Source organism: Gobius niger, assembly GCF_951799975.1.
Source record: "Gobius niger genome assembly, chromosome: 15".
NCBI classification, from domain to species: Eukaryota; Metazoa; Chordata; class Actinopteri; order Gobiiformes; family Gobiidae; genus Gobius; species Gobius niger.
This window is the reverse complement of record NC_136866.1, coordinates 18,252,351-18,279,932: the sequence shown is the minus strand read 5'-3', so window position 1 is coordinate 18,279,932 and position 27,582 is coordinate 18,252,351. Positions and strand designations below refer to the sequence as shown.

Here is a 27,582-nt window from a genome sequence, read left to right as displayed (position 1 = left end):
TACAGTATCTTATTTATGAATGGGTTAAATTGAGGTGTTTTTTCAATTATCCAAGCTTGTTAATTTAAACTTAAAGGATTCATAACACACAAAAAGTACCTTTTGAGCTTTTTAATCGCACACTTTTGCGATATTTAGTACACTTTGGTGTCTTCTTCCCATAATCCAAAACCGGGTGCAGTTCTAAGTGTATTTATATTGGCGTCATCGATTTGCTCACATGCCTTCAGATGAAAGTGAAAGCTTGCGTTGACCCTTTTATAACGGGACATTTTTACGTTCTGTAATTTGAAATAACCCAGCGACTCTGAAACGTGGATGCCGGATTTACCCGGTGCTCCCTCCTCTGGCAGATATTGGGAATGACTTAGTGAAAAACAAAGTGTTTCAGAGAGTCATTTCATGGCACCATGAGGAACTCACGCTGGATGTTGGATTATGGGCTTTAAACGCTCACCTGACCCAACATAACCCAGGAAGTGCAGATTGGCGAGCTTCAGCAGTAGAAGAAGAAACCACCAAAATAAACGGAATTAACCTCTTAACCTCCACCTGGACCACATTTCATCAAGTTTGGCATTACCCAAATCTAAAAGAGTCAAAGCCATAAAAACGAGGCGAAAATGAAGGTGAAAATGCCACAAAAAAAGTGCAATAAAAGAGCGACGGAAAAAAAAGGCGACAAAAATGGAACAAAAAAGTGATGATAAAGGTAGGTGTGGAAAAAATGCCATGAAAAAAAAAAAAAAAAAAGTAATGACAGCACGGCCACAACGCAAGGAAATAGATTTGTATAGATCAGTTTTGTTGGTCTTAGCGTTCAAATGAATCGTTACTAGACTTGGGTAAAGCCAAACTGGAGAAAATACACTTGGTTAAGGTGGGGGTTAAGAGGTTAAATCCTACTCCTGGACGTGTTTTGAACTACGTTAAAGCGTGATTTAAAGCAAAAAAAAGAAAAAGTGAGATTAAAATAAATCTAAAAATTACATGTGTCTCCTTTAAAACGGAGAAAAATATAAGGCAGTTAATGCATTTTTTTTTACCAATTATCCCAGCTTGTTAGTTGTCAGTTGCCTCAAGGTTTTTACATGAAGTTTTGCTGAGTCAATGATAATGAGCTCCCACGTCCTTTACTGTGTTTCTGTGTTGTTTTTTATATAGAGCCTTGCCCTCCATTTCACCCTCAGACCAACCTGTTCTGTCATGATTTTGAACATGAATAAAAAAAAACATCTTACACCCACTTTGTCGATGCCTAAACGACCTACTCTTGCGAACCGTAGATGAACACGAGTCACTGAAGCTGAAAGCTGCAGGTTTGGTTCCGCATTTGACCCGATTCCTCAAAGCCTAAATGCGTTTAGGTTTCTCAGGACCTACATGATTTCGAGCAGTGCGATCTCCGGTGGGTTTTGAAGATTGATATAAGCTAGCCTAGGGATCTTTACCCTTAGCTCCGCGCTCGTCCCACTTTGTTGAATCCGAACATGAACATTTGGTTTTGCCGTGCGACCCCCCCCCCGTGGGTTCTTGAAGCTCGCCTTCTTCAATCGTCGCCATTCGAAACCGCATTCGTCCCGTTGTTACGCCCTGACCCCCCCCCCCCTTAGATGAACTTGAAGCATTTGGTTTTGTCGTGGGGAAGGCGGGTCTTGAACAGCACCGAGTCCACCCTGAACTGCGTGTACAGCAGGGGCATGTACCCGTACACTTTGACGAAGAAGTTGATGCACTTGTGTCTCTCGTGGAAGTGCGAGTCGTCGTGGGAGAGCGCCTGGGGGCAGCCGGGGCAGCGGAACGTCCAGCGAGAGGTCACCTGAGAGAGGGAGAGAGGAGGAGGACGCCATTTTTAGAAAGAGGAAAGTGCAATTAAAGGACACATAAGCCGTCTTTGAACCGGGGGTGTCCAAACCTTTGTCATTGAGGGCCGCATGTTAAAGTGTGTACGCCAGAATAATAATAATAATAAAAAAATGTAACGCACTTTTTATTACTATTATTTATCCGTTATATGATTTCCTGCCGGTATAACGGAGCGTGACCAGTGATGCGTTTAAGGGTGAGCAGCAGGATTTTGTTTTTGTTTTCGATCTGAGCATAAAACCGGAAGCCAGTATTCTAGCTGCACTGTTCTGTGTAGGGATGGGCATGGTTGAAGATTTATCGATACTCCTACTCTTATCGATACAGTGCTCTTATCAGTACTTTAAAAGGGGAAAAAAGTTAGAGGCTACTGTATACGTAGGCATTAATCCTTGGCCTCTCTTTTTTATTACTCTACATTTTATTTCCAATTTGCTCATACACTTATTATATGGGAGTTTAAAAACTTTACCATTTTTGTTTATCATTATTATTACCGAGTAAATCCAGGCTGTTTGTTAGATTTGGCTGTAGCTCTGGGGACTGAGTCCAAAAGAAAACTTAGTGCAGTAAAATAATGAACTAGAGTCTAAACAGTTTTCTGCCTCTCAGCTTGTGTCCAGTGGAGTGTGCACGTGGGCGAGGGCGCCACTTGGGGTAAAATGAACTCCACCCAAAACTCGAGTATTTGTGTAAGAAGAAAAGTTTGAGTGGCTCGTCTGTCTGTTCAATACTAAGTGGTTACGTTTCGTTCTTACAGCGGGTCAGCGGCAGCAGCTTGTGCGTCTGTCTCACCGCACACGGCTGCAGAGGGAGGCGGGGCAGTGGCAGAGCGCGGGGATGGGCCGACACCGTGGTGCTCGTGTGAGTAGCAGGTGCAGCGATCCATGAGAGCGGAGAGGAACTCTTTTTTTATTGATTATTTGAGCGTGCGTGATCAGAAACACAGCGGCCCCGGACTGCCCATGTGGGCCTCGGGGTTCGGTACCCATCCCTGGTTCTGTGCGTGCTGGGGCCTTTGAAGCTCTTTGACAGGGAGCCCAATAAAGAGTCCATTATAGTCCAGCCTTGAGGAAATAAAGGCACGGATAAGTTTTTCTGCATCTTTATTTAGGCTTAGAACTGTAAAACCAGCTCTTCCCCACAAGGACATGTTAGATTTTGTGGTTACAATTGTGTAGATGAATGAAACTTGTTGTAAAAACCACAAAGCTACAAAGAAGTCGTCTGAGGGCCACACACTTTGGGCATGGCTGCATTAAGTTTTCGAAGAATCATCGCAGAAAACCTTTGTGTGATTATGTAATTACCAAATCACAAAGGTAAAACAAACGTAAAGGCCACAAACAGAGAAGTCAAACAGAGCTGACAGTGTCTCCGTTCATAAAGGCTGTGAACTGGGCGTCGCACCAGCAAAAGCTGAAATGTGCATTTGGTTTTGTGGCTGTGTATTAATATCTTTGTCATATGAGACTTATTTGCATGCTGCAGTCAAAGGTGGCCATGTAAGTTAATCTATGACTGGAGCTCGGGTTGGGCTGAGACATCCGATGATAATTCATGTAAATGTAGGCTATTTACCAAACCGAGGCTTAATCACTTTCTTCCGAACTTGGTGAGATGTGTGAAGAAAAACAACTCCCACACTCGTAAACGTGTAAGAATTTAAATGTGCACCTACATTTTTAATCACCTCTCCGGAGATCTTTAATGCTCAAACTGAATACCGTTAGAACCATTGATTACCGACGGAACTGAAGAGCCCAGTGTTGAAATATGCATGTCCCTGCTCTAGGGGTCGGCGATACGGCAAAAAAAGAATATCACGATTTTTTAATCATAAAAACACGATTTCGATTTCATCACTATTTTTTTATAATGACAAATATAACTTAAAGTACACACTGAAGAAGAAGAAGTGTGTGCAAACAGGACGCAGTTAGTTACCATTGGGCGCCTTCACAATAAGGAACTGAGATTCACCAGTGTTTTGGACAAGTCTTATATTTTCAGAGTCACAAATGACCTCCTCCTTGCCGCAGACTCTGGTTCCATATCCATCCTCCTCCTCCTCGACCTCTCCGCTGCATTCGACACAATGGACCATACTGTCCTCCTCCACCGTCTGAAATCAATTGGCATCTCCGGCACAGCACTCCTCTGGTTCACCTCATACCTCTCCGACGGTCATCACTTCGTCTCTGTCAACAACTGTAACTCCCACACAACCCCCGTCACCCACGGTGTCCCCCAAGGCTCCGTGCTCGGCCCCCTCCTCTTCACCATCTACATGCTTACCCTCGGTCAGATCATCCGCCACCATGGACTCCACTTTCACTACTACGCCGACGATGCCCAGCTCTACATCTCCACCAAATCCATCACCCCAGTTATCCTCTCCACCATCACTGACTGCATCTCCAATATCAAAACCTGGATGGACAATAACTTTCTCAAACTCAACAGCAATAAAACAGAACTCCTCATCACCGGCCCCAAATCTCTCCCCTCCTCTGTCCAGAACTTTACCCTCCTCATCGACGGTCACAATGTCACCCCCTCCCCCTTTGTACGCAACCTCGGCATCATAATGGACTCCACCCTCTCATACAAAACACACATCAACAACATCACTAAAACATCCTTCTTCCACCTCCGCAACATTGCCCGCCTCCGCCCCTCCCTAACAGCTGAAATCCTCATCCACGCGTTCATCACTTCCAGACTCGACTACTGCAATAGCCTCCTCGACGGACTTCCCACCATCATCTCCAAAAACTGCAATACATCCAGAACTCTGCTGCCCGCCTCCTCACCCACACCCGGTCCAGAGAACACATCACTCCCGTCCTCCAACAGCTCCACTGGCTCCCTGTTCAATATCGTATCCGTACAAGCTCCTCCTCCTCACCTACAAATCCCTCCATAACCTGGCCCCGCCCTACCTCACCGAGCTCCTGCAACAACACCAACCCACCCGCCGCCTCCGCTCAGCCGACAAGAGCGCTAGTGTTTCCTTCACTGACAGTAGCAGGAAAAGAGTGGACTGTAACAGATCGTAAGACGGTCTAATATCGTTGTATCGCCCGCCCCCATCCTGGTCTGTACACATCTTTTTGTGAAAAAGACTGCAACTAAACAAAAAGCAGGCAGGAGGAAGGAAAACAGCAGCAAAACCTGCAACCTGCATCATTTTAATTAGGAGACTAAATGACCTTGTTTGGACATTTCACACTGGTCAGGGAATTAGAACAGTGACTGTGCCGCGCCATCTGAAAAGCGTCCTGACGTTACCTCAGGAAGAGAACATTTCAATCATAAAGACATTCAGTGCGGCTTTGACATCCGTGTCCCTGCAGTGATCGGGAAAATCCTTGAAGGGCAGTAAAAAAAAATGCACTCAGGCAATAAACACCCTCTGAGTGGATGACGAGTGAACAAACAGTCTGACATTTTGTCCTTACAGAGACGAAAGTATAGCAAATCAGACCCAGTATTGAGTCTGAACCTGAAATCGCTCCTATACACTCTAGAGAGCGGCAGGTAAATACAGACAGCAAAGTAGGCAAACATTTTATTTTTCACATTTGGAGCCACTTACGAAAGCAGAGGCGGTGCCCCGTTTTAGAGGATCAGAGGCGACACAGGATAGCCAGGTTTCTTCCGAGTGCTACAGTTTCCTCGACCTCCAAGGTCATGCAGGTCAGGACACAGCACGGTGACACTTGAACACTTTTCATTGTACGCTTGTACAATGACAATAAAGCACTTACTTATGATAGCTCAGAGTGAGCCATCACTAGATACAACTACAGATACTAATTCAACATTTACTACAACTACAAATCCTTTTAATCTGTGTTTTGTGTTATGTCGGTTAATGTAATATGTATTTCATAGTCAAAAGCTTTGTTGATGTGTCACTAGATGATTGATTTAAATGTTCACATATGAGATGGGGGCCTAGGAGGTCCTCCCTCTGAAAATTTGAACGAAGGCTATATCCGCACAAAGACAAAACGCTTATATTTTCAGAAACTTTCTTTGTAAGCCTGAAGCCAGTTTAGTAAATGTGTGTGTCCACATGGGTCGACTCAGGTCTGTGAAAACGGCGCAATTCATCTTCCAGGCCTGTGTGAGGCGCTGTGACGCTAACACAGAAAATAGAACAAGATGTAGAGGGCACATGCAGTTAACTTTTGTGGAATGTAAACAGTGAAAATTAAACTGATTGAAGGATTTATGATCTACAGAAGAGACGAGGAGGAGAGTTTATTCTTCAGACGTAACGGGACTAAAGCAGAAAAACCTGTCAGTGACTTTTACTGTCAGTCCAAAAACACAGACTGACTCGTGTTTTTCTACGCGTCAACTGTGGCTCATGGACTGCAGTGGAGCAAAGAGGAGCGGAGTCAAACCATCATAGATCCATGAGTGAAACTCATTATAAGGTCAGTAGATTATGGATAACAGACTCCACTCTGGAGCTGTGACGTCATCGTTTTAGTAAAAGTTGCGGACACGTCATCACAACGGTGCCACGTAAACGGCGTTTTGAGATCTTTCCACTCTGGGAAAATGTTGGTTTACAGACCCTCAAAACACCAGGCTCGTATGGGCGATACTGGATTGAAAAAATATCTTTGTGTTTGGTCCTTCGTGTGGACAGAGCCTAAATGCTTTGCAAAGTCCTGTATTCTGGTGCATTTTCATTTTTTTCTGATTTTAACATTCCAATTCACTCATTAGCTGCCTATGTCTGTGCAGACACTGATGATTCTCACTTCAAGTTGAAAATGTGTGAAATTATCAGGAAGGGCTTGGCATTAAGCTTTCGAGGTATTTTTTACTTTTCGACAACAAACTAGTGCTTATTTGAATTGATTCACATGCTTAAATGCTTCGAATCTACTTGTTTGTATGGATAACAATTAAATTCACATCTGTGCATTGGAAAACAAAACAAAACGCTTTCTTTCTTTAAAAATCTGCTAAATCAGTGTCACTTCCAGAGATCCTTTAAAAAAAATGTTTGAGAAGGGAGACGAAAAATACTAAATACAAATACAAAAAATGATCTGAAATCTCTGTCTCCAGCACTGTGCATTTCTATATTTGATTATCACTTATCCTGATAATCTGTGGATCTGAAATGTGCTTCACACTTATTACCATACAAACACCTTCACATATGGCTATATAACTGCGCTTTTGGCCTTTCCAAAAACTAACTCAAAGTATATTTTATGGAAGGTATGTATAGTTTTTAATGAAAATTTCATAAATGTATCCTGTTTATGTCAAATATATATATATATTTTTTTTACTCTTCTCGAGTGATACGGGTGCTCCATGAGTACGATATCTGAGGTGGAAGTATTTTCCGTGGGTGCTCACTGACTGACCTTGATGGGTGGCTTGCGCGTGATGTGTGAAACCAGGAAGTTCATGGCGATGTCCTCACAGTTGATGTACTCGTCCACCATGTCCCTGATGGGCTGGGGCATCACGTACGAGTACAGGTAGGCGTAGTACTGCGGCACAGGACGACAGATGATGATGAGGATGCTTTTCATTATCAGATTCAACACTCTACTTCAGGTAGATTTATATTATTTTGCTCAAGAAGAAGTAAAAAATAGAGGAGCAGAAACAACCTATAGCGTAAACATAAAACAAAGTGAAAACATCAACATGTTTTTTCCTCGGGGGCTGTGCTTGTATCACAGAAATAAATCTAGTGGATGTTTTTGCTCGGGATGCACCGATCCAGATCTTTTGCTTCCGATATCAATATTGATACTGGGGGTTTAAGTATCTGCAGACATCTGACATTAACCAATCCCAAGAGACTTAAAAGTGGCTTTCTCTGAGTGAAAAAATGAATGGTCTCTTTTCTAAGATCAATAAAGTCTTATCTTTTCTTGTCGAGATGTTACAGATCAGTTATATCTATTAATAAACTAATGGAAAAACATGACACACACTCGCAGACAGTGATCTTTAATCTTTTAAATACTCCCAGCATAGGTATAGCTCCAAACTGAGGTGAAGTTAGTTGCTACCAAGCTCTTTTCCTATTTAAATATGGTTACACGAGCCTTTACACGATCCAAGAATAGTCACACAAAATTACATGTCAATTTTTCTAAGCGGATAAAATGGGGAACTATATTGCAAGGCGTAGTAATATCACTACGCCTACACTATTATATTGCAAGGCGTAGTTCCCCTTTTTATCTGCCTAGAAAATTGACATGTAATTTTGTGTGACTATACGTGATATCAGTTCAGTATCAGATATTTGTTGCCGATACCCAATATCGTATTTTTTCCAATATCGGCTAGGGCCCGGCCAATATATCGATTTTAGGATATTTTCAATATCGTCTATCTGCCAAAATCGGACGATAAAAAGGCCGATATCTCCGGGACCGAAAGTGATAGAGACTTCCCGTTTTCAGCACCGGAAAGACCTCAGTCAGTCTGGCTGCAACAGATTTAGCACTATGCTAATTTCCATCTGTAATCCCCACATCGATCGACCGACATTTCTACTATATATTTCTACCAAAGAAATCTTTACTATAATAATAAATGCTTAACTTAAGGCTATTTGAGAGATTTAATAAAAAAACAACATCAATTTAAATTACTTAGAAAAATATCAGCCATGCCAACCCCCTTCATATCGGTATCGGACCCCGAAAATCCATATCAGTCGGCCCCTAGTATCGGCTCTGATATCCGATACCAGCATCAGATCGGTGCATCCCTCGTTTTTGCAGTCATTTATTTCCTGACATTTTCTTTCCTTTCCTTACAGAGGCCCCACCTGCTTTTACCTGTCGTTAGTAAAGACCCCGAACGCTGAACATTTAGATGTGATTGGCTCAGATTACTATTTGGATTACACCAATCCCATAGAGAGCTCCACAACCATTGCTAACAGTTTGAGGTCAGAGATAAGAGTTCAGACCTTGTGAAAGAAGGCGGCTCCGGTCAGCACCATGGAGAGCTCACAGGAGTAGTTGGAGTTGTAGAGCCATGACTGGTGGTTGACGTCCCAGGCGTGGTATCGTCCAGGGAAGCCCACGATACGGTCCCTGGCCTCCCTCCACACCCTGGGACACACAACAGTAGAGTTTAAGCATCTTTAAAGAGAGAATCCACAAAAGAATAAGGAACCACATTATGAAGTACTTGGAAATACCTGCCGCAATAAAACTACAGACAAGAAACGCTACAGATTTCCATTGGACTTGAAGCAAAACTCGGACGAATTGGAAGTCATCCAAGTAAATACTCCAGTAAAAGTGGAGATGTATTCCGTGAATGGGGATGGAATAAAGCCTGTGGTAAGTATTGATTTTTACATCAGCCATGTGCAGGGTTTATACAGGCAGAAGCAAGTCAAATTTAATGCCATAATACTACATTTTAATGCCACAGATGCAGAGAAAAATGTTTGCATATTTTATTTCTTAACATATGCAAACATTTCATCAAACAAAAGGAGGAGAATTGGACAAAAAGCACAATCTCGGCTAAAAATGCAGCTGAATGTGTTTTAGACCAACATTTTGGTATTTTCGATGGAACTTATACTTAGAATTTACCAGTAAATTTAGATGTAATGCCAGTTTGAAACGAATGTAATGCTTTTTGACCACATTTAATGTCTTCAAGGACAGGTCAAATGCAGAGGACGATCACTGAACTTAATTACTGTATCGACTTATCGTTCAATATATGCCAGATAAACAAGGCCTTTTCGGGCTCAATGTTGGACACCAGCACATTTATCCGCACGCTTTTCTAATGTGACACTTTCATTTTCACCCAAAGTAAAAAGTTTTACTGTGGCATTAACCTCCCGCCTTAACCAAGCACATTTAGAGTTTAAACTATTTCCCAAGTAGGAACAAAAAGTACTACTCTACAGAAGTACACATTCTGCAAAAAGTTAGTGAAGTGAATGGATTATGTATATTAAGGTACATCTCCTGCGTTCACATGACACTGACGGTGCAGATACATAAGTGACAGCCTCCAGGTTTGAACAGTTTCATTTTGAGAGAGTCTGAAAGTGCCGTCCCATATGCCACAGTGGCACATCCATCTGTTTAAGATGTAGCCGGGCACAGGCCGTCTGTCAACTGCCTCCCTCCCCCGGGACTAATTAACTTCACATTCTGTCGCTGTATGTCACTCGGAAAACTAAGGAGAAATAACTCGCCAACTGTCACGGGGTGGTAGATCACGCAGATACGTTCCTAAAAGCAATGCACTTACACTTTAGGGAGTTCCTGACAATTTACAAAAGCTACAACAATGGCTCAGTTGTGTGTTGTACCTTTTGTTTATGTTCTTAAAGATCTTTGGAGGGGAATGTAAAATTGTAAGCTTGCACTCCAACCTGCGATAGTTCAGCGAGAGAAAGGATTGTAGCTGGGGTTGTTAGTCTACAACAGTCGCTTACCACCACAGATATAAGACATAAGAGAAGTCAACCAATAAAGATGATAGTGATCCAAGGGGGAAACTTACGCAGACACAGGGAGAACATGCAAACTCCGCAGAAAGGCCCCGTCCTGGTGGGAATCGAACCCGGGACCTTCTCGCTGTGAGGCACGAGCGCTAACCGATGTACTACCTCTACCAGAACCAACTGTTTTTTCTATTTTTCTGGGTTTCTAGTAGGTTGGATGGATGTGTAACTATTGAGAGAAGACCTACCAGAAGGTAGAAGATAGAAGGTACTCGGGCTCAACCGATATATCGGCTGACCAATATATATCAGCCCGATATTCAGGAATTATACAATATCGGCTATCGGTACTGCAAGTGATAGAGACTTGCCATATTTTACGTCAGAAAGGGCTCAGTCCAGGCTTTAAATTAGCCCCCCCACCCAACTTCGGGGGCCTCAGGGGAGCGGAGAAACATTGTGGTGAATATCGGTCACAAGTTTGCACATCTATATTCAGAATGATAAGAGATGGAGACAATTTTTTGGGTTTTTTGGAATCTGCTGAATTTTGTCTCTAAAACAAGCTCACTGAGTGTCCTGAATAAATCAGCCCTATGCCCTCATACAGCGCCCCCTGCTGTTACATTTCAACACTGAAAAGACCACAATAATAATCATACTGGTATCAGTCAGTATCGGTCGACCTCTATGAAATATATTTCTGTATATGTCAATCATTGAAACCTTTACAATAATAAGAAATGTTTAACTATGGGCTATTTGAGAGATAAACAAAAGAAAATTACATCAAATTAAACTATTTAAAATAGCAGCCTATATATCGGCAAACCCCTTCATATCGGTTTCGGACTCCAAAAATCCATATCAGTCGGCCCTAATGCTTACGTTCAATAATGCTATAAAATGCAGTGCTCTTTAAGTGGAAGGCAGCAGTGCCATAGAAAGAGTTCAGACTGTAAAACAGAGGAACATGACAGAAAGCTCCCTGTGACGTATATCGGAGAGTGAAGCCGGCGTTTTGAGAGGAGGGAGACTGACTGAGTACGAAACGTCTACTTTCCCTCCTATAATTGCCACTTGGTCGGCGTAAAACTGTGATTAAGACTTACCGCGGGCATTATTCCATCAAACTCACTAATGTGGGGAAAAAATATGAAAACCTGTCAAATGCTCCACGTCACACAAAAGGCTGAGCTGCAGACTGTAACATTCCTGACAGTTCAAGGGAGACTTCATGACAAATTCCCCGCGCTCGCTCCCTCGCAGGCTGCACCGTGTCTGGACAAGCTGAACCAAGCGCAGGACAAGACCGAAATAACTGCACACACAGCTTCTTTGACATCTCAAAGCGAGGAGATTAATACTGTATAAGACGCCGTCGGGCACTGACCGATTTAGAAACTTAGGGGGGTCATTTACCAAGTGTTTGCTCAAATGCAAAAACAGTAGTAGGCGCAAAAGTAGATCAGCAACAAAGTCATTTTTTCATTTTTACTCATGAAACATTCTCTCATTTACATGTTTGATTTGGGGCCCTAAATCTGTACAGGATATATCTGACAACTTATTGTCATTTATTTTTAGTCTTAGTCCTCGATGAAAATCAAAGAGCATGTCAATTTATGCGACTAAATCGAATCGGCGGCCAGGAGGCATCCGGAAGAGATGCCCGAGCCACCTCAGCTGGCTCCTTTCGACGTGAAGGAGCAGCGACTCTACTCCGAGCTCCTCCCTTGTGACTGAGCTCCTCACCCGATCTCGAAGGGTGAGGCACCCAGCCGCCCTGCGAAGGAAACTCATTTCGGCCGCTTGTATCCGCGATCTCGTTCATTCGGTCATTACCCAGATCTCATGACCATCGGTGGGTGGGAACGACTCAGCTCCCTCTTCACCACAACAGTCCGATACAGCGACCGCATCACTGCTGACGCCGCACCGTTCCACCTGTCCATCTCACGCTCCATTTGTCTGAGATACTTGAACTCCAATATATATTATGATACTATTTAATGAAGGTCCACTGTGTCGTGTGTCTTCTCCCTCATGAACAAAGCACAGACCTGGTCCTTTGGCAGTGAATTTAAACAGTGACATCAGACGTTTTGCTGTTTTAGTTCCTTCTTTTCCTTTTTATCCTTTTTATTTAGTCGAAATTAAATAAGTGCTTGTTTTTAAAAACAGTCAGTCTTGTAAAGTAAATGCTTATAGTGTGGAGTGACGGACCTGAAGCCGAACATGATCTCGTCGTGCCGGAGGTGTGCGTCGTCGTCGATGGACAGGATGGCCTCGGTTTCCACCGCGTCCCAGGGAAGGAAGCGGTTGTTCAGACTGTTCTTCTCTGTGCGAACCACCTGCCAGGCACACACCAAGTAGAAATGGATTGAACAGGTGATCAGAGGTGAACTGCGGGACAGGCCTTTCTAAGTGATACAGGAAACTTATACGCCGTATAAGGCATCACATCTGCGTGTACTAGAGGCCGACCTATAGTTTAGACTGTAACATTTCTTGTGCATTGGAGAAAAAAAAAGATGGCTTATAGTCTTCTTCTTCAACTAGCTTCATTGGCACAAGTACTATAAACAGCCAATATCACATAAATTACGTGTCTGTCTTTACAAATAAATATTATGTTTGTTTCTGTTGAGAGATTTGTTTTTTGTTTGCTTTTTGATAATTCGATAAATTCTGAACCAAAAAGTTATGTTTATCAGTCACTTGATTTAATCCTGGTGACTGACATTGTGTGGACAGCAATGTGTTCTGTCTAAATGGTGAGAGCAGTCCTAGTTGGAGAGATCATTGCACATTGGCAGCCACATTAATATGACAGACCACACACGAAACTAGTTAAATATGTGATTGTAACACTATGACACCAGATTAATAATGTAGATTTGTAATTAGCATTTCAATAGAACAGAGAGAATAAGCTGGTCCTAATGAGCATGTCCTTGAAAGTTGATTTAGCACTCACCACAATGGGCAGCCCAATGTCAGGCCACAGCAGGTCTTCTGAAGGAGGCTTGGGCGAATTCCACACCACCACGACTTTATTCAAGTACGGCAGTCCATTGAGTCTCTCCAGGGAGTTCATGAGCACCTCCTCTCTCTCATAGGTCAACATCACCACAGTGAACTGCTCCCTGGGCATGTTCCCTCCCAGAGCTGCCTGGAACTCCTTCCCCGACCCCCCTGTCCCGCCACCAATAGGCCTGAACCCGGTGCCCGAGCCCATGAACTTGGCCTCTGACGGCAGGACGGGGTCCAGAGGGGTGTGGGGGAAGAGGTGGAAGGGTCCCGGAGCGCGATTCCACGTCCTGTAGATAGGCATGTCAGGATTAGTACATTTGACAATTTCATAGATGGTGTATCAAATATAACAATTGGGAGATTTTGGGGGGATTTATTTCAGTGATTTTATTTCAATTGTGGTTGGAGTAGAACTTACATCAGCCACAAGGTGGCAGGTTTGTAAAAGGCAGAGTACTCATCAGGTAAAAGTTTTTATTTCATAAAATATTTTTTATTAAAGCTAGTTATAAAAATACATTGTATAGTAGGGCTATCAAAAAAAAAGAAAACAAAATCTATATATACAGTATATAAATAGTATTCATAATTCCTATATGCTTAATCTGACATTAACTATAAAGTCATGAAACAAACAAGCATAAAAACTCTAGAGACTCAGCATCAGCACCCTTTCAGCTGGGGGTCACCTGCAGTAGCCTGGGAGGCAGTAGTTGCGAGGTTAGCATACCATATTTTACCCCCTTGTGTTGTGGCTTGGTGGGGTTGGTGAAACGGCTCGCAGTGGGCGCTGGAATTTTATTTATTTTTTTCAAATCCAATACTTGACAGATGTGGACATAAGCTCAACATGCTTAATCAATTATGGATTTCACAGTAGCTTACAAACTTACAAAAACACAATCTGTAAAGTCATTTATATTTTTATTTGATGTTTAATTTCTAGAGCCAATTATCCAATTAGAAACGAGCCTCACACTTTGGATTGTTAGTTTAAAACACTAAAACCATGAACAAAAAAGGACTCTCTAATCTAAATTCCAAATCCCTCACCTGTCCCCTATTGCTGTAGGGGCTGTGTCCATGACTTAAAGCTCAGTAAGTGAATTCAGTGCGTGCTGCATAAAGGTTTTAGCAGAAACAAAGTTTTATATTATATTAAGACAGTTTAATAAAACGACAATTTGGTTTCATTTTTCATTTTCTCAATAAACCCACAATAATAATATTGTATACTCCTAAAACATGTCTTCCCAGTAGTCCTACCTGTAGATGTCTGAAGCTGTGTAGGTGAAGTTCCGTAGAAATCGCGGCGAGGCGTAAGGAGGCTCAGTCTCCACGGGCCCTAGATCCAGGTCGGCATTGTCTGCTAGGTTAGCGTCCGTCCCTGCTATCTTACCAGCCTTGTGCGGGATCTCCTGCGCGGGCTCCTCTTTGATGGGAGCGGCCGGGATTTGGATGCTAGTCCTTATGCTAGCTAGAATCGTACTGAGGACATTTTCCGATGTGGAGAAGTATGCCTCCCACAAGAACCTCCCCTGCCGTCGCATCGCTAGCAGGTCGTTGTCCGATAAGCTGCGCAGCAGAAAGTGCAGCTCCGTCACTCGGGGTTTTGGAACTATTATGGTCGCCTCACTCCATCGGATCAACTGGTGATAAGGGAGTCTTAGGTGGTCGCCCAAAATTACGGGAATCGCACCAACTTCAAGAGCTTCGAACAGTCGCATCCCACAGCCAGCCGATGCGATCACCTGCCCATCCCCTGGTGCAATGACCAAAGAGAAGGTTGAAACTCGAAGCACCTCCAAGCGGTCTTCGCGAGTCCCGCAAAGAGCCCACTCGGTTGGTAAGCTGGGTTGGGGACTCTTGCAGGTGAACTCGACCAACACCTGATCCAAGTGGCTGTCCTGAACCGCTTTCAAGGTGCCGATGATTCGATCATCGTAGTCCGCTGGTGGGTCTCCTTCGATTTCCTCTTCGAAAGACTGCGGGGGCGCCTCTTGCAAACTGGTCCTGAGCGATTCGACCCGCTCTCCTTGAAAAGTGAACAAATATTTCCTCTTGACGGGGACTTGCGGGGGGATTTCTAAGAAGTTAGGTTCGGAAAGAGCGTGGACTAGCGGTGACACGACCAGGTCAAACCCCTCGCGGTACTGCTGTTCTAGAAATGTCGACTGGGCCACGGCCGCCCTCCCCGTGCTCACGTTGTACAAGAAGTTCTGGGTGGTGGAGGTTCGGGAGAAATGCACTAAAACGTGGTTGTGTCCATCGTTCCTCCAGTAGGGAAGCGCTTTGAGCTGCTTCTCCAGTTCTGACGGAGGAGACAGCTTCGCGGAAGGGGACTCTTGGAGCTCCCCTACGAGCACCAGGTAGAGGCAGGCGATACTCGGGTTGTCCGTGACGTAGAGGTTGCTTTTCGCTGCGGACGCGAAAGCCTGTTTCACGAGCGGGTCGATGAGTTCTCCCCACGGGTAGGAGGCTGGGTCATAGACGTAAACGGGGAACCCGGAGGTGATGGGGCATCGGGCGTAGTCGAAACAAGAGTGCAATCGACAAGAGCGGGACGATTTGGGTGGAGGCATGCCAAGATCCTCCTTGTCTGGTAACAATCTCACGGGTAGCGACAGTTTGGGCTGGTTTTGCGCCATCAGTTCCTTGTACGAATGCTCCGTTTGGCTGATGACGTTCTTCAGTTGGAGTAGGTCTTGCTTGGCGCTGTCGATGCTGCGCTTGCAGGCCTCGATGCGCAAGTTCAAGCGGGCGATCTCGCCGTTCAGCTCCTGCCTCTTGGCCTCCAGTTGCAGAAGCTCCTCGCTCACCGACTCGCGGATCCGGCAGAGGTCTTGCACGTGCTTGGCCTCGCAGAGCTCGCCGCCGGGGCGCGGGCCGAAGATGCCCGGACGCTTATCCGGGCCCCCCGCTTCGTCGATGGTGGTGAGGTAGTAGTGGGCGATGAGAGGGAAGAAGACCAGGATGAAGAAGAGCATGAAGCTGAGCCAGGTGAGGCGAACGCGGCGCAGCACCCACGGCTGACCCCCCGCGATGCCCCCGCCTCCCCCGCCGTTACGAAGCATGTTTCAGTCCGCGCCGCGCCAAGACAACAGACTTCTGTGGGCGTCGAGTGCGGCCATGGTACGACCTTGTCCGGAGCAGCGGGCAGACGCTAGTTTGGAGTTCGCCCTGTCACGCTGTAGCTTCTCCGCTGACCTCTTCCAAGGGCTACAGTCTCACCTCACATTACCCTCAAAGTGTATAAGCGATGAAGCCATTTCTGAATGATGAACATGTCCTTCGCTTCTATATGAGGATAGAGGCCACTACGTGGGGAGTTGTGCCCGTCTGAAAGTGAACCAGGACGGGCATGGTGGTCAGTGACAGACGGAGGGCCGCGGAGGTCTGTCCAGGGAGAGCGTCTTTTCATCAGTGAAGTCTCTTCCTTAATCCATGGCCCTGCAGGAGAGAAACAGAGGGTTAGTCATGCAGTAATGAACTCAGTAGGAGGTATGAAGCTGACTTTTTATTGTCAAAGTTGTATCAGCTACAGTACACTTGGTCATGCACACAAAAAGACTTCAATACATCATTTTCAAAGAGAAAAAGAAAAAAAAAAGTTAGTTTGCTAAAAGGGTGTGCAAGCGCAATAGTCTAGTACAGGGTTCCCAAACTTTTCGGGCACTATAGGGACAAAATGGTAAATGAATAGATACATAGAAATGGTTTGACTTTTTTTTTTCATACAGTGCCAATGTAGATACTCAAGGAACTTTTCTCTGGATTTACACTAATTGCTCTGGAAGTGCGAATCCATTTCCATAAGTGCAGATGCCCAGAGGATGAGTGATCTAAACACTGATTCTATTGCTTTTGATCATAGACACGCCAACACATTCTTTCACCAGCAAGCAGAGAAGACAAGAGAAAAATTAAAGTTTACAATAACCAGAGAAAGACTTCTATATACGTGCTTTAAGTAGAGATGTAACATTATGTTTGACGCTGCTTTCAAGTCAGTCCTCTTTCAGAACTCTGTCGTCTGTTCACTGGGTTTCTCCCTGAAGCACTTTGCATTTGCACCAACGACAGCGTATTATTATTCACGATCAAGCAATTTTGCATGAAAATGATCTGGTCAGTGAAGTGCGATTTCTAAGCCTTTCCTTTTCTGGAGAATAGACGGGCAGACAGACAACCGGCCTTCTGCAGCAGCTTCATCAAATCTCATCGCGGCTTCCTGCAGCAACCTGACCTCATCCCCCCCGACTCAAATTACTCAGCATCGCAGGCTCCATCAAACCATTGACGGCCAATCATCTGCAGTCCGCCAGCGCAGCGGGGGGCTCAGCTTTCTCAGCGACGATGCACGCTTCACTTTCTGAAATATGCTGCCATTACAAAAGCTTGAGACTTGCAAATTGTATCATACACATGTTTCTAGTTATTTCGAAGAAAGCAAGAGAAGTAGGAAGAGTTTTTCTAACCCTTAAGAGAAAGCAAAACCCAATTTAGGGCTGGTTCTCAAAATGCAATCTAAATTTCAATCCAAATCATTTTCAGTCTTTGCTCAATTTTTTTTTCTGAACCTTTAGAAATGATGGACAGTGGACCAAATCTTTATTTTACAAGCAGGACAGAAATGTACTGTCTGATCTATCTGTGCACCCCAGATATGACACAGAATTGTAAATCTAACATTGACTTTGAAATAAGAATTATAACGATGATATTCGGAGTTAAAAACATGTTTCGTTTTGTTTCTTAAGTCCACCCACTGCAAACTGTCCAAGAACCTTGAAACAGAACATCACATAATCACATAAAACTTCTCAATACTAAAACGATATTTTCCAATATGAGTACTTTAATGACTGGTTTTCGATGCCGATACCTGAACAAGCCTTTTTCCGATACTTCTACTAAAGTAATAATTATCATCATGTGTGGAAGGTCTGAAAATGTACAGTATGGGGTTAATCTCCAATGTCAAGAAATGTGTGGAAAATGGGAAATAATTTGGAAAAATATGGAAAAATAAGAATTTAAAAAATGGATAGAAAATTTGGAAAGAAATTGGCAAAAATAGCCAAACAAAAAAGGGAATAAATTGGGTAAAAAAGGAGGAATGGGACAAAATGGGAGGTAATATTAGTAATACAAAAATGAGGGGAAAAAATACTAATACCAAATACCAAAATGAAAAGAGGTTTGCCATGGCAATGCCTGGACAAGAAACTAAACTACATATAAAGACATCAATACAACACAAAGTATTGGGTAAAAATATTGACAAACATCATTTATTTGAGCTGAGTCAGTTCCTTTAATGCTGTACCCGGACCAGCAGCATCAACACTTTGATCTAAAGATAGAACTCCTTTTCCGGTACCTGCTTTCGATTTTCCGATACCAGCAGTAGCCTACCTAAACTTTTCCCCCGATACCAGACTGGTTGCATCATTTAATGGTACCCAGCCCTGATTTTCAGACAGTATCAGGGCGCAAAACATTAAGTATGGACAACTACACTGCCAAAACAAAAATCCGCCGCCTGACCCTGGAGGCTGCTGCAGCTGGTCTGAGATGACAATGTTAAGTTTTGTCAACATTATCCAGGCAGTGTATTATGAACAGGTCCATGAAATCCGCTGTAATAGGTTGGAATATTCTCTGCAGCCCCTCTACGGTTCATTCAAGCATGGCCTCCACTGACACCGCTTGGAGACAAAGCTCAGCAGCCCCTCGGATGTTACAGCCCACATCAAAAGACGGCAAACCTGCAGCACGATAACGCTCTGCGCGGCCAGTGAAAAAAGCCCCTAGGAATGCAGGTGTGTGTGTGTGTGAGTAGTTTTGCTGACATAACTGCAGCTCTTGTTAAAACAGAGATGGGCTGCGATAAGAGCCGCGATCCCCCCGGGGCTATAGCGCTTGAATTTAAAAGCGCTTCATTACAGTGTGGATACGCCGCACTGGAGACCGATAACATCGTCCAAACAAACACGGGGATAAAGACGTCTTTTATTCTGCGTCCTGCTCCTCATGGGGCCAGTAAGATACATGGAGATTAGACCAGAAGATTCAACCCAAAAAAACAGCTCACAATGAGGGCTCCGAGATATGACACAAACTCCATGATTAATTATCTTACACGAATATTACTGCGATATTTGACTGTACCATTTCAGCGTATAAAAATGGAAAGAAATAAAGGGAATCTTAAGCTTAAGTTTATTTCCAAGTTGCATGCATTTTGCTTTAGGCTGTGTAAACAAAAAAGTGTAGATGTTTGTGTTATATTGTGTGTTCATGCAATATGGATGTTGCGTCGCCTAAAGGGCTAAAATGAGAAAAACATTGCAATTTTTATTTCTCCATTAAAAAAGCTATTCGTGATTGTTTTTTTTCGATAAGAGTGTCAAAACAAAACTTAGAAAATGCTAAAGTAAATCCGCATCAAAACAAGGCTAAAATTGAACTAAATTGGAAAACCAGGGTTAAAAGGGAATAGAAAAATATTGTCTCATTACACTGTGCTGTGATTTACGACCCTTTACTGACAAGTTTCTCAAAGCGCCGCACAGTAGTCATTATTCATTCATTCATACTCCCTGGTGGTAAGCTATTGTAGCCACAGCCGCCCTGGGGTAGACTGACCGATTCATTCACACACAGTACTACCACTCCCTATACACACTGTGCATCGGGCCACATTCAGACTGCAGGCTGAAGCAAACCCAATTTCCGATTTTATTTTTGTGACCTGTATCTGATCTTTTCACGACAGTCTGGACAACACAACAGACGCGTTTCTCGTTAAAGACGTCGCTGCCTCTGCTCCAGAAAAGTCCAAAAAACTGACTCTTCTTTTTTTTTTAAATGATAAGTTAAGTTGTTTTGGCTCCAATAGCTTCCCACAACTTTAAAATGGCCAGATCTGCAGCACTGTTTGTTTCCTGTTTACTTCCTCAAACAGCAGAGCGTGTCCGCAGCACATCAAACCACAGCCCGTTCAGACGGAGAAGACTGAGGTCAGTTTGATCGAAGGGTACTGTATTCGCGCCGCTGTTTTATTAACGCTGCTGACAAAAGAACGACCCATATTCAAGGAGAACGATGAGAAAGAAGAGTTACAGAAATGTGTGTCAATGTGTGTCAGTCAGACGGTGAATATATTACGGCTTCTGAAACGATAACCATTTCCTGTGCAGCGATGTTTCCAATCATTCCAATTGGTCGAAAAATGTCCTTGTGATAAAAGCTGCAACAATTGATGGTGACTAATGAACTATGACTTTGCAATACACAATCTCAGACGGCACTTATACTGCTGCTGAAGTGTTGCCATCCAGAGCTCTCCTAATGGACCTTAAAGTAGCCCTTGTTAAGCTCCTGACCGCTCCATTCTCCCCCTCTGACAGCTATGATTACAGTGATCAGCGTATCGTTACATCGCCCACTCTCCGCTCTCCAGCACATTTAGAAGTGTCGATCGGAGCGACCTGGGTTAACCTGGTACGAGACACGCTTTAACATTTGGCTGCAGTGTTGTTGGGCTTTGATTACAGCAGCTCTCACTGTGGCGCTGTTACAATAAACCTCTGTGATGTGCAAAGCGTTTTCCATTTACTGATGATGGGAGAGAGTGACCACTGCACAAAGCCTTCTCCAGCACATCCCCAAGAGTCTTATGCAGCTGATCTCACTCACTCTCACTCATACCTGGCACTGTAAGTGGGCTGGACAGACACCCATCTCGTTAGTAGCACACCATGCCTCAGCCCCGGACCCTGTTTTTCCCAACCTCATTTGTCCCACGTTACCTCTTGGGGCATTCATTTCTACTCAGAGTACCCCCCTAACCCCAGGATCTTGCCAAAATGTTAACAAAGTGAGCAACTTCATATGGAATATTCTTCAGTAGTGTTTAAAATATAGCTAAAATACTCTCAAAGTCAAAGTTTTTATTGACAAACTTCATTAAAACTAACGTTTCTTTGAAATTCTACTCAGTTTCCCTTTTCTTTTCTTTTCTTTTTTTAATCTTGAGGCAATTCCAAGTGCCCTCTGCCAAGTGCTTAAGTTCTCCCCGTCCCCCTGGTTGGGAACCACAGCCCTAAGCGACGCCCTCAGTCTACTTGTCCTTGTGTCCTCGGGCCAGGCGGATGATCGGGCCCATAGTGTTGCTGAACATAGACCTGACCAACAGCAGCCCCAGATCAGAACAGTTAGTCTAGACTCAATTCAAACTGAATCAGTATCTAATGTTGCAACCTGTCCCGGTTTTACCCAATTTTCCTTGTTTTTAATGGTCTGTCCCGGGGTAAAAAATATTCTCCGGGACACTTGTTATTTTTGTTTTCATTGTCGAGAGTTTTGGCTCTTTTCCTCCAGCCGCTCTCTCAGCAGCAGCTGCACCTCACTCCCTGCTCTGATTGGCCAGAGCTCAAAGAGAGCAAAGCTGACATTGGCTCCTCGAACGCATGTCCCGCCTCCTCTTTGGCTGTACTCACGTGTGTCTGCCTCTATGGCTCAGCGTGGCTCTGTTTGTTTTTACTGCAGGGACACAGAGGCTGTTCTATGGACAACGTGAGGAGACTCTTATAAACACGAGGACACAAACATTCAGCAATCAGGCTCAGAACATACGTAAGGTGTGGAATAGATCGCTACACATTCAAAGTCTGATCAAGTCTGACCAAGAAGTTAAAAAATCAAATCTTGTTTCTCTGTTATGGCCAAAAAACAACTTGTTGCTGCAACTTTCCTCCCAGTCTTGGATTATTATCCGCTAAGTCGCTGCGGTCACTGGATACAGTTTACCACAGAGCGCTTAGATTCATTTCCACTCTCAAATCACTCATTGGCCCATGTTCATTTACAAAACATTACTTGGTTTACTTCCTTCTTATTTACAGTCACACGGCACTCTCAAACCAAACTTCGTTCACAGGATCGAATCCTCCTTTCGGTTCCTAACGTGAGGACTGAAATGGGGAAAAAGGCTTTGAAATTTTGTGCTGATTGGAAGAGTTGGTCTCTCCAAACTCTTTTAAATCTAAACTGATAGAATTGGTGCAAAGCCGTGGTGGTTGCAGTTGTTTCACCCAAGATGTATTTTATATTTTGTCTTATATTTGATGTAAAGTGTTTTATGGATGTGTTTCTGCCTCTCGGACAGGACACTCTTGTAAAAGAGATTGTAAATCTCAATGAGTTTTTTTACCTGGTGAAATAAAGGTTAAATAAAATAAATTAATATAGAGATGGGAGGAGTTTGGAGGAGTTTACAGGAGCTCGCTCTCCCCACGTGAGTAACATTAGCATCTCAATAAAGCGAGTAACAAAACGTTTCACCTCATTCATACAGATATATTTTGTCAGGTTAGGTCCTAGAAAGACAAAGACAGAATGATGACAGTGGACACTTGCCTCCAGCTCAGTGTAGATCTGCCTCTGGCTTTGTTCACCTGTCACTATCTTCACAGAGAAAGGCCTTTTTAAATGATTCAAACTGTCAAACTGTCCACATCAGTATCTGCCTAAATAGAACTACCACATGCAGAACACTTAAGAGAGTGTGGGAAAGAGCCTCGAACACTTTTTTGACTGAACTGACGGATAAGGGTCGTTGAAATGTAGCTTGGTAAATAGTATGAGATGTTTAAACATAGGTCTATGCGTATAAGCAAAAGGGCGGATTGAGTTGCCGAAATGTCCAGGTTTTTTGTCAGCCAAAGGTGGCAACCCTATCAATATCACGTATTGTAAAAAAAAAAAAAAAAAAAAAAGGTTTCTTCATTCCAGTGTGACTTCAGTAATGGCAGACAGATGTTACTGCTGCTGCCAGTCCTTAATCCCGGCCCTCAAACACGCGGCTCATTAATCCGAGTCTGCAGGAAAAAAATGAAAATCTCCCAAACTGGAGCTCTCTAATCCAGTGCAAGTGCTCACCATCAGGTTAAACACGAAGAGGCTTTTCCAGCTCTTAATAACGTGGTTGCATCAGAAATGTTTTTTAAAAAGTATCTGAATTAGCCTGAGCAGGTCATTAATTTTGTGCCCATATTGAGGAGAGTGTACTCTGCACAAAGACGTGGCAGATTAGCATTGACCGGTCCAGACATACTCAGCGGATCAATGCTAATGCTTCCATCACACGATTAGAGAGCGCTCCAAAAACAGTTCCTTCACCTCACAAACGACACTGGGAGAAGTCATTAAGGCGTAATTACGATCAAAAACAACACTTCTTTCTCTTCTCCTCCGCTGGATAAAATCTCCACAAAATTATAACAATAGTCCAAGTTAGTTTGGATAATGTAACGCCAAAGTTAGTATCTTTCCGATTTGTCAATTGCGACTCAACAAATTGCAATTGCGAGTGTTGGCCAATACATCCCGGTTACTACATCTACAATTCTTTTTAAATAATTGACTTTGTATAGATCATAAGTTCAGTGAAAATACTAAATTGATGATCCAAAACCAGAAATTTTCAGCTCTGTTTCAAGGGCCTATCTCACCGGCCTGGACACTAGTTGGGGACTGGAGTTGGTGATGGAGACGTCTCCGTGACTTTCCCTGGAGATAAGGCGAGTCTCCACGTAGTCTCAACAAACAGGTTTGATTTCAGCTGAGACTTTTTCAAGTCTACGACAGGTCTCAGAAACATTGCAGGGACGTCACTGAAAGGTCTCTCAGGTTGAGGGCAACAAATAGTGTTTGTGATGTTGCCACAGCTGCTTGAGGCCGTGTAGACATCTGGGAGACCATGTGGAGACGCAGCTGAAATCTAATCTGTTTCACTGATCTGGAGACTTGCCGTATCTCCAGGGGACGTCCCGGAGACATCTATTTGACTAGCGGCATCTCAAGTCTCCAACTAGTCCCCAACTAGTCCCCTACTAGTCCCCTACTAGTCCCCTACTAGTCCCCAACTAGTCCCCAACTAGTCTCCAACAAGTCTCCAACAAGTCTCCATCAAGTCTCCCTTGTAACACCTGTCAATCTAAATTGACTGTGCATAACTTCAAATCATAACAACGCCACCCAAGAAGTGACTTCCGGTTTCGATCCAGCACACCAAAATAAAAGCACACAGCTCGTCTCATTGATTAGTTCAGCAGGTACTTGCAACATTACAAGAATATAATTAAATACACACATTTTAAGTGTTTTGTCTGTCAATAGTTAGGCAGAAAGAAAGTAGAACTAATAAATGAGATAAGATGGTGCTTTTATTTTGGTGTGCTGGATCAAAACAGGAAGTCACTTCTTGGGCGGCGTTGTTATGATTTGAAGTTATGCACAGAGTCAGTTGTAACAAAATGCCAGTTCAAACTCCAATATAACTTATGTCCAGCGGGGATCATTCGGCCAATCACAGCGCTGCTACTGCGGTGACAAGAGACACGGGCTTCACCGACCTCCACAGACGCCGTCTACGACCGACGGAGCTGTCCACACCAAACACACGCGTCCAGACATCGGCCAAAACCTGCCTGACCAGGACCCACTGGAGATGATCGCATGTGAAAGGGCCTTTAAGGTCATAACATGGGTTTAAATAGCATTCAAATTAACTGCTGTACAAATCCTGATTCATGTGAAATGGCACATACTGTAAGTAACACTTAACACCGGATAATTACAAGTACCCCCTACAAATGTGTCAGCTGGACCGGAGCAAAATAACTTTAAAATCCCGACTAATGACATTTTGGGGGCGAGCGCTGCAGTGCTCTTCATCAGGAGGTCCGCAGTGTCCACAGGGAGCAGCGACACAGTGCCAACCTGATGACCCAGATGAAAAATAGAAGCCTCTGCACAGGGGAACCTCAAGTAACGTGATCAGCAAATTACAAGTGCACTTTATGACTACAACAACTGGCCTCTGCAGCGTTCATTCAGTTACAAAGTGCACAAAGTCGACGCCTTGGACAATATGTTGTTGTTTTGATGTGATGAATGCACACTGGTTTTGCTCAGTCGGGTCAATGAGCACAAAACCTGACCCAATATAGAAAAAAGGAATTCTACTTTGTGTGAGAATATTTGTTTTCCTTATTTTTGTAACCCAGTGTAATCTGCCACATCGAGGATTTTCTTATTACAACGACATTGGCCTGATGTGGGAAATTCCCCAACGTGCACCACCAATACCCCAATTTCATGTTGACTAAAGTGTGCACCTGTGATGTCGTAGCACACTTGGATGCAGCAGCATAGATACGCTCCACTACACACAATCTCTCAGAGTCAGCAGTGCATTCAAATGTGCTGGCAGTACTAGAATACCACGAAATACTAAAGTTAGAACAGGGCTAAGAGATGAGGCAAAGTTCAGCCATCTCATATAGACTGCACTACTTTAGGTCATCCCCTTTTTACTTTGCTAGATTTGATATTTATTTAAATCTTGATAGAGTTGAGAGTAAGCGGTGGGTGACCAGAGAGGGGCTACAGGTGCAAAGCTGATGTTACTTCCAAAAACAGACGCTGCTGCAGGCGCTCTGGAAAAGCTGCTAATTGTCTGCGTGTGCTTGAACCGAGTAATTTTAGCATTACAACAGCCCCATAAAAAATGTCATTAAAGAGCATGACACAGATTTTTATACTGTTGCTTAAAACAGCTTCCAAAAAATGGTGCGGTTTCATTTAAATTTTGAATGTCGCGATGATATTGCTACATTTTACGAAACCACGAGGGGTTAGATGATGGCGAAACTGAGAAGTGGACACGGACATCTGTGTGACTTTGGAGGACGAATGAGAACATGGACGATGATGGAAAAGAACGACTGTTATTTGGATTATAATAGGGATGCACCGACACCACTTTTACTAAAACCAACACGAGTACTTTGAACTAAGTACTTGCCGATACCGAATACCGATACGAGTACAAGGCATTTTCTTCAACATACTTTGAGTTTATAGATTGACTTTTTCACAGCAGATTGGTTACTTGTTAGTTCATTTACTCATTTACATTTCCTTGAGTAAAGTAGGCTACACTTTTAAGAGAAGTTATATCAGAATTTAACAGATGCCATTTTATTTTTATTCAATATAAAAAAAAAATTATTACACTGTCCATCATAGGCCATGTCTCAAAGCTCCTCAATGCCTGGGCTTTATTCATTTATCTATTTTTATTCAACAATAGTATTGAGATGTTACTTATTACTGCAGCTAAATGGTCTCTTTTCGCATTTACTTCAGCTCCGTGTGGATTTTCTCGTGTGTTTATAGCAACTTAGCCAGTTGCTACAGCAATTTGACTGTTTTGCTGCATGTTTGCTCAATATGGACATGCGGTATCTAATTATTTTGGATTTTCTAAGTACTTTTTAGTCACTGGATTAGTTTTTCAGATGAATAAACCCCTGAGCATTAAACGGCGAAAGAATTGTCAAAGCGGTTAGCCGCGAGTTAGCAACATTAGCCTGTATGTTGTAAACACTGCAGACTCCACACTGCAGCACTAACAACATTTAGCTCTGGTTAAATCCAGCACAGACTCTGATTTAGGGAGTGTCGTCTGTAATAAAGTCAGCTTTATGTAGAATATTGGATTTACACTAAACAATTCTATTCTGTTTCTATTTTCTCTCCTCAGCGGAGAGGAGCACCGGCCATACTTCAAGTGGTATCGGTTTCTGGTATCGGGACCTCATGAATGAGTACGAGTATGAGTACAAGCATGTGGTATCGGCCCGATACCCGATACTGGTATCGGTGCATCCCTAGATCATGGATGTACAGCAGCAGGTGACATGGAAAGGTGACATTAATCTGTCTATTTAAACAAAAATGCGCCGTTTATTAGTTCTTCTTTGTATTAGCCCTCATATTTTTATGTCTTATGAGAAAAGTTTGGATCAGATTATAAATTGTAGTTTTGTCAACTAATCGCTGCTCAAGACATGTTTATGGTCGACCAAGGATTTATAGGCTTGGGTGCAGTCCTAGACATTAGTGTCAAAAAAGTAGCAAATGCACGGAGCTAAATCAGTGCCAAAGCACTGAGAATAAACGCAAGTCATTTTTGTAATGTTTCTGTTTATAGAAGTATATATTAAGCACTGTTTGGTTATTTTTTGATTGTGTTAGCTTGAACCCGTCTATTCTCTTAAAGAGCTCTTGGCATGTTCATGTTCACTGGGCCCCATACCCCGTACAGGAGGCCC

At 43.4% G+C, this 27,582-nt stretch overlaps 1 protein-coding gene across 1 annotated transcript in view; it reads right to left on the bottom strand.

Annotated features, from left to right (window-relative positions):
* Nucleotides 1-1,606: 1,606 nt before the first annotated feature.
* extl3 (exostosin-like glycosyltransferase 3) overlaps nt 1,607-27,582 on the bottom strand; it is a 50,628-nt gene continuing 24,652 nt past the window's right edge. Inside the window, exons 2-7 of the mRNA XM_079572672.1 lie at nt 14,660-16,843; nt 13,338-13,680; nt 12,584-12,711; nt 8,846-8,990; nt 7,272-7,400; nt 1,607-1,819 (exon numbers count right to left, since the gene is read on the bottom strand). Of these exons, the coding sequence (XP_079428798.1) occupies nt 1,610-1,819; nt 7,272-7,400; nt 8,846-8,990; nt 12,584-12,711; nt 13,338-13,680; nt 14,660-16,467 (2,763 nt within the window). The 5' untranslated portion in view covers nt 16,468-16,843 and the 3' untranslated portion in view covers nt 1,607-1,609. The remainder of the gene's footprint in view (nt 1,820-7,271; nt 7,401-8,845; nt 8,991-12,583; nt 12,712-13,337; nt 13,681-14,659; nt 16,844-27,582) is intronic.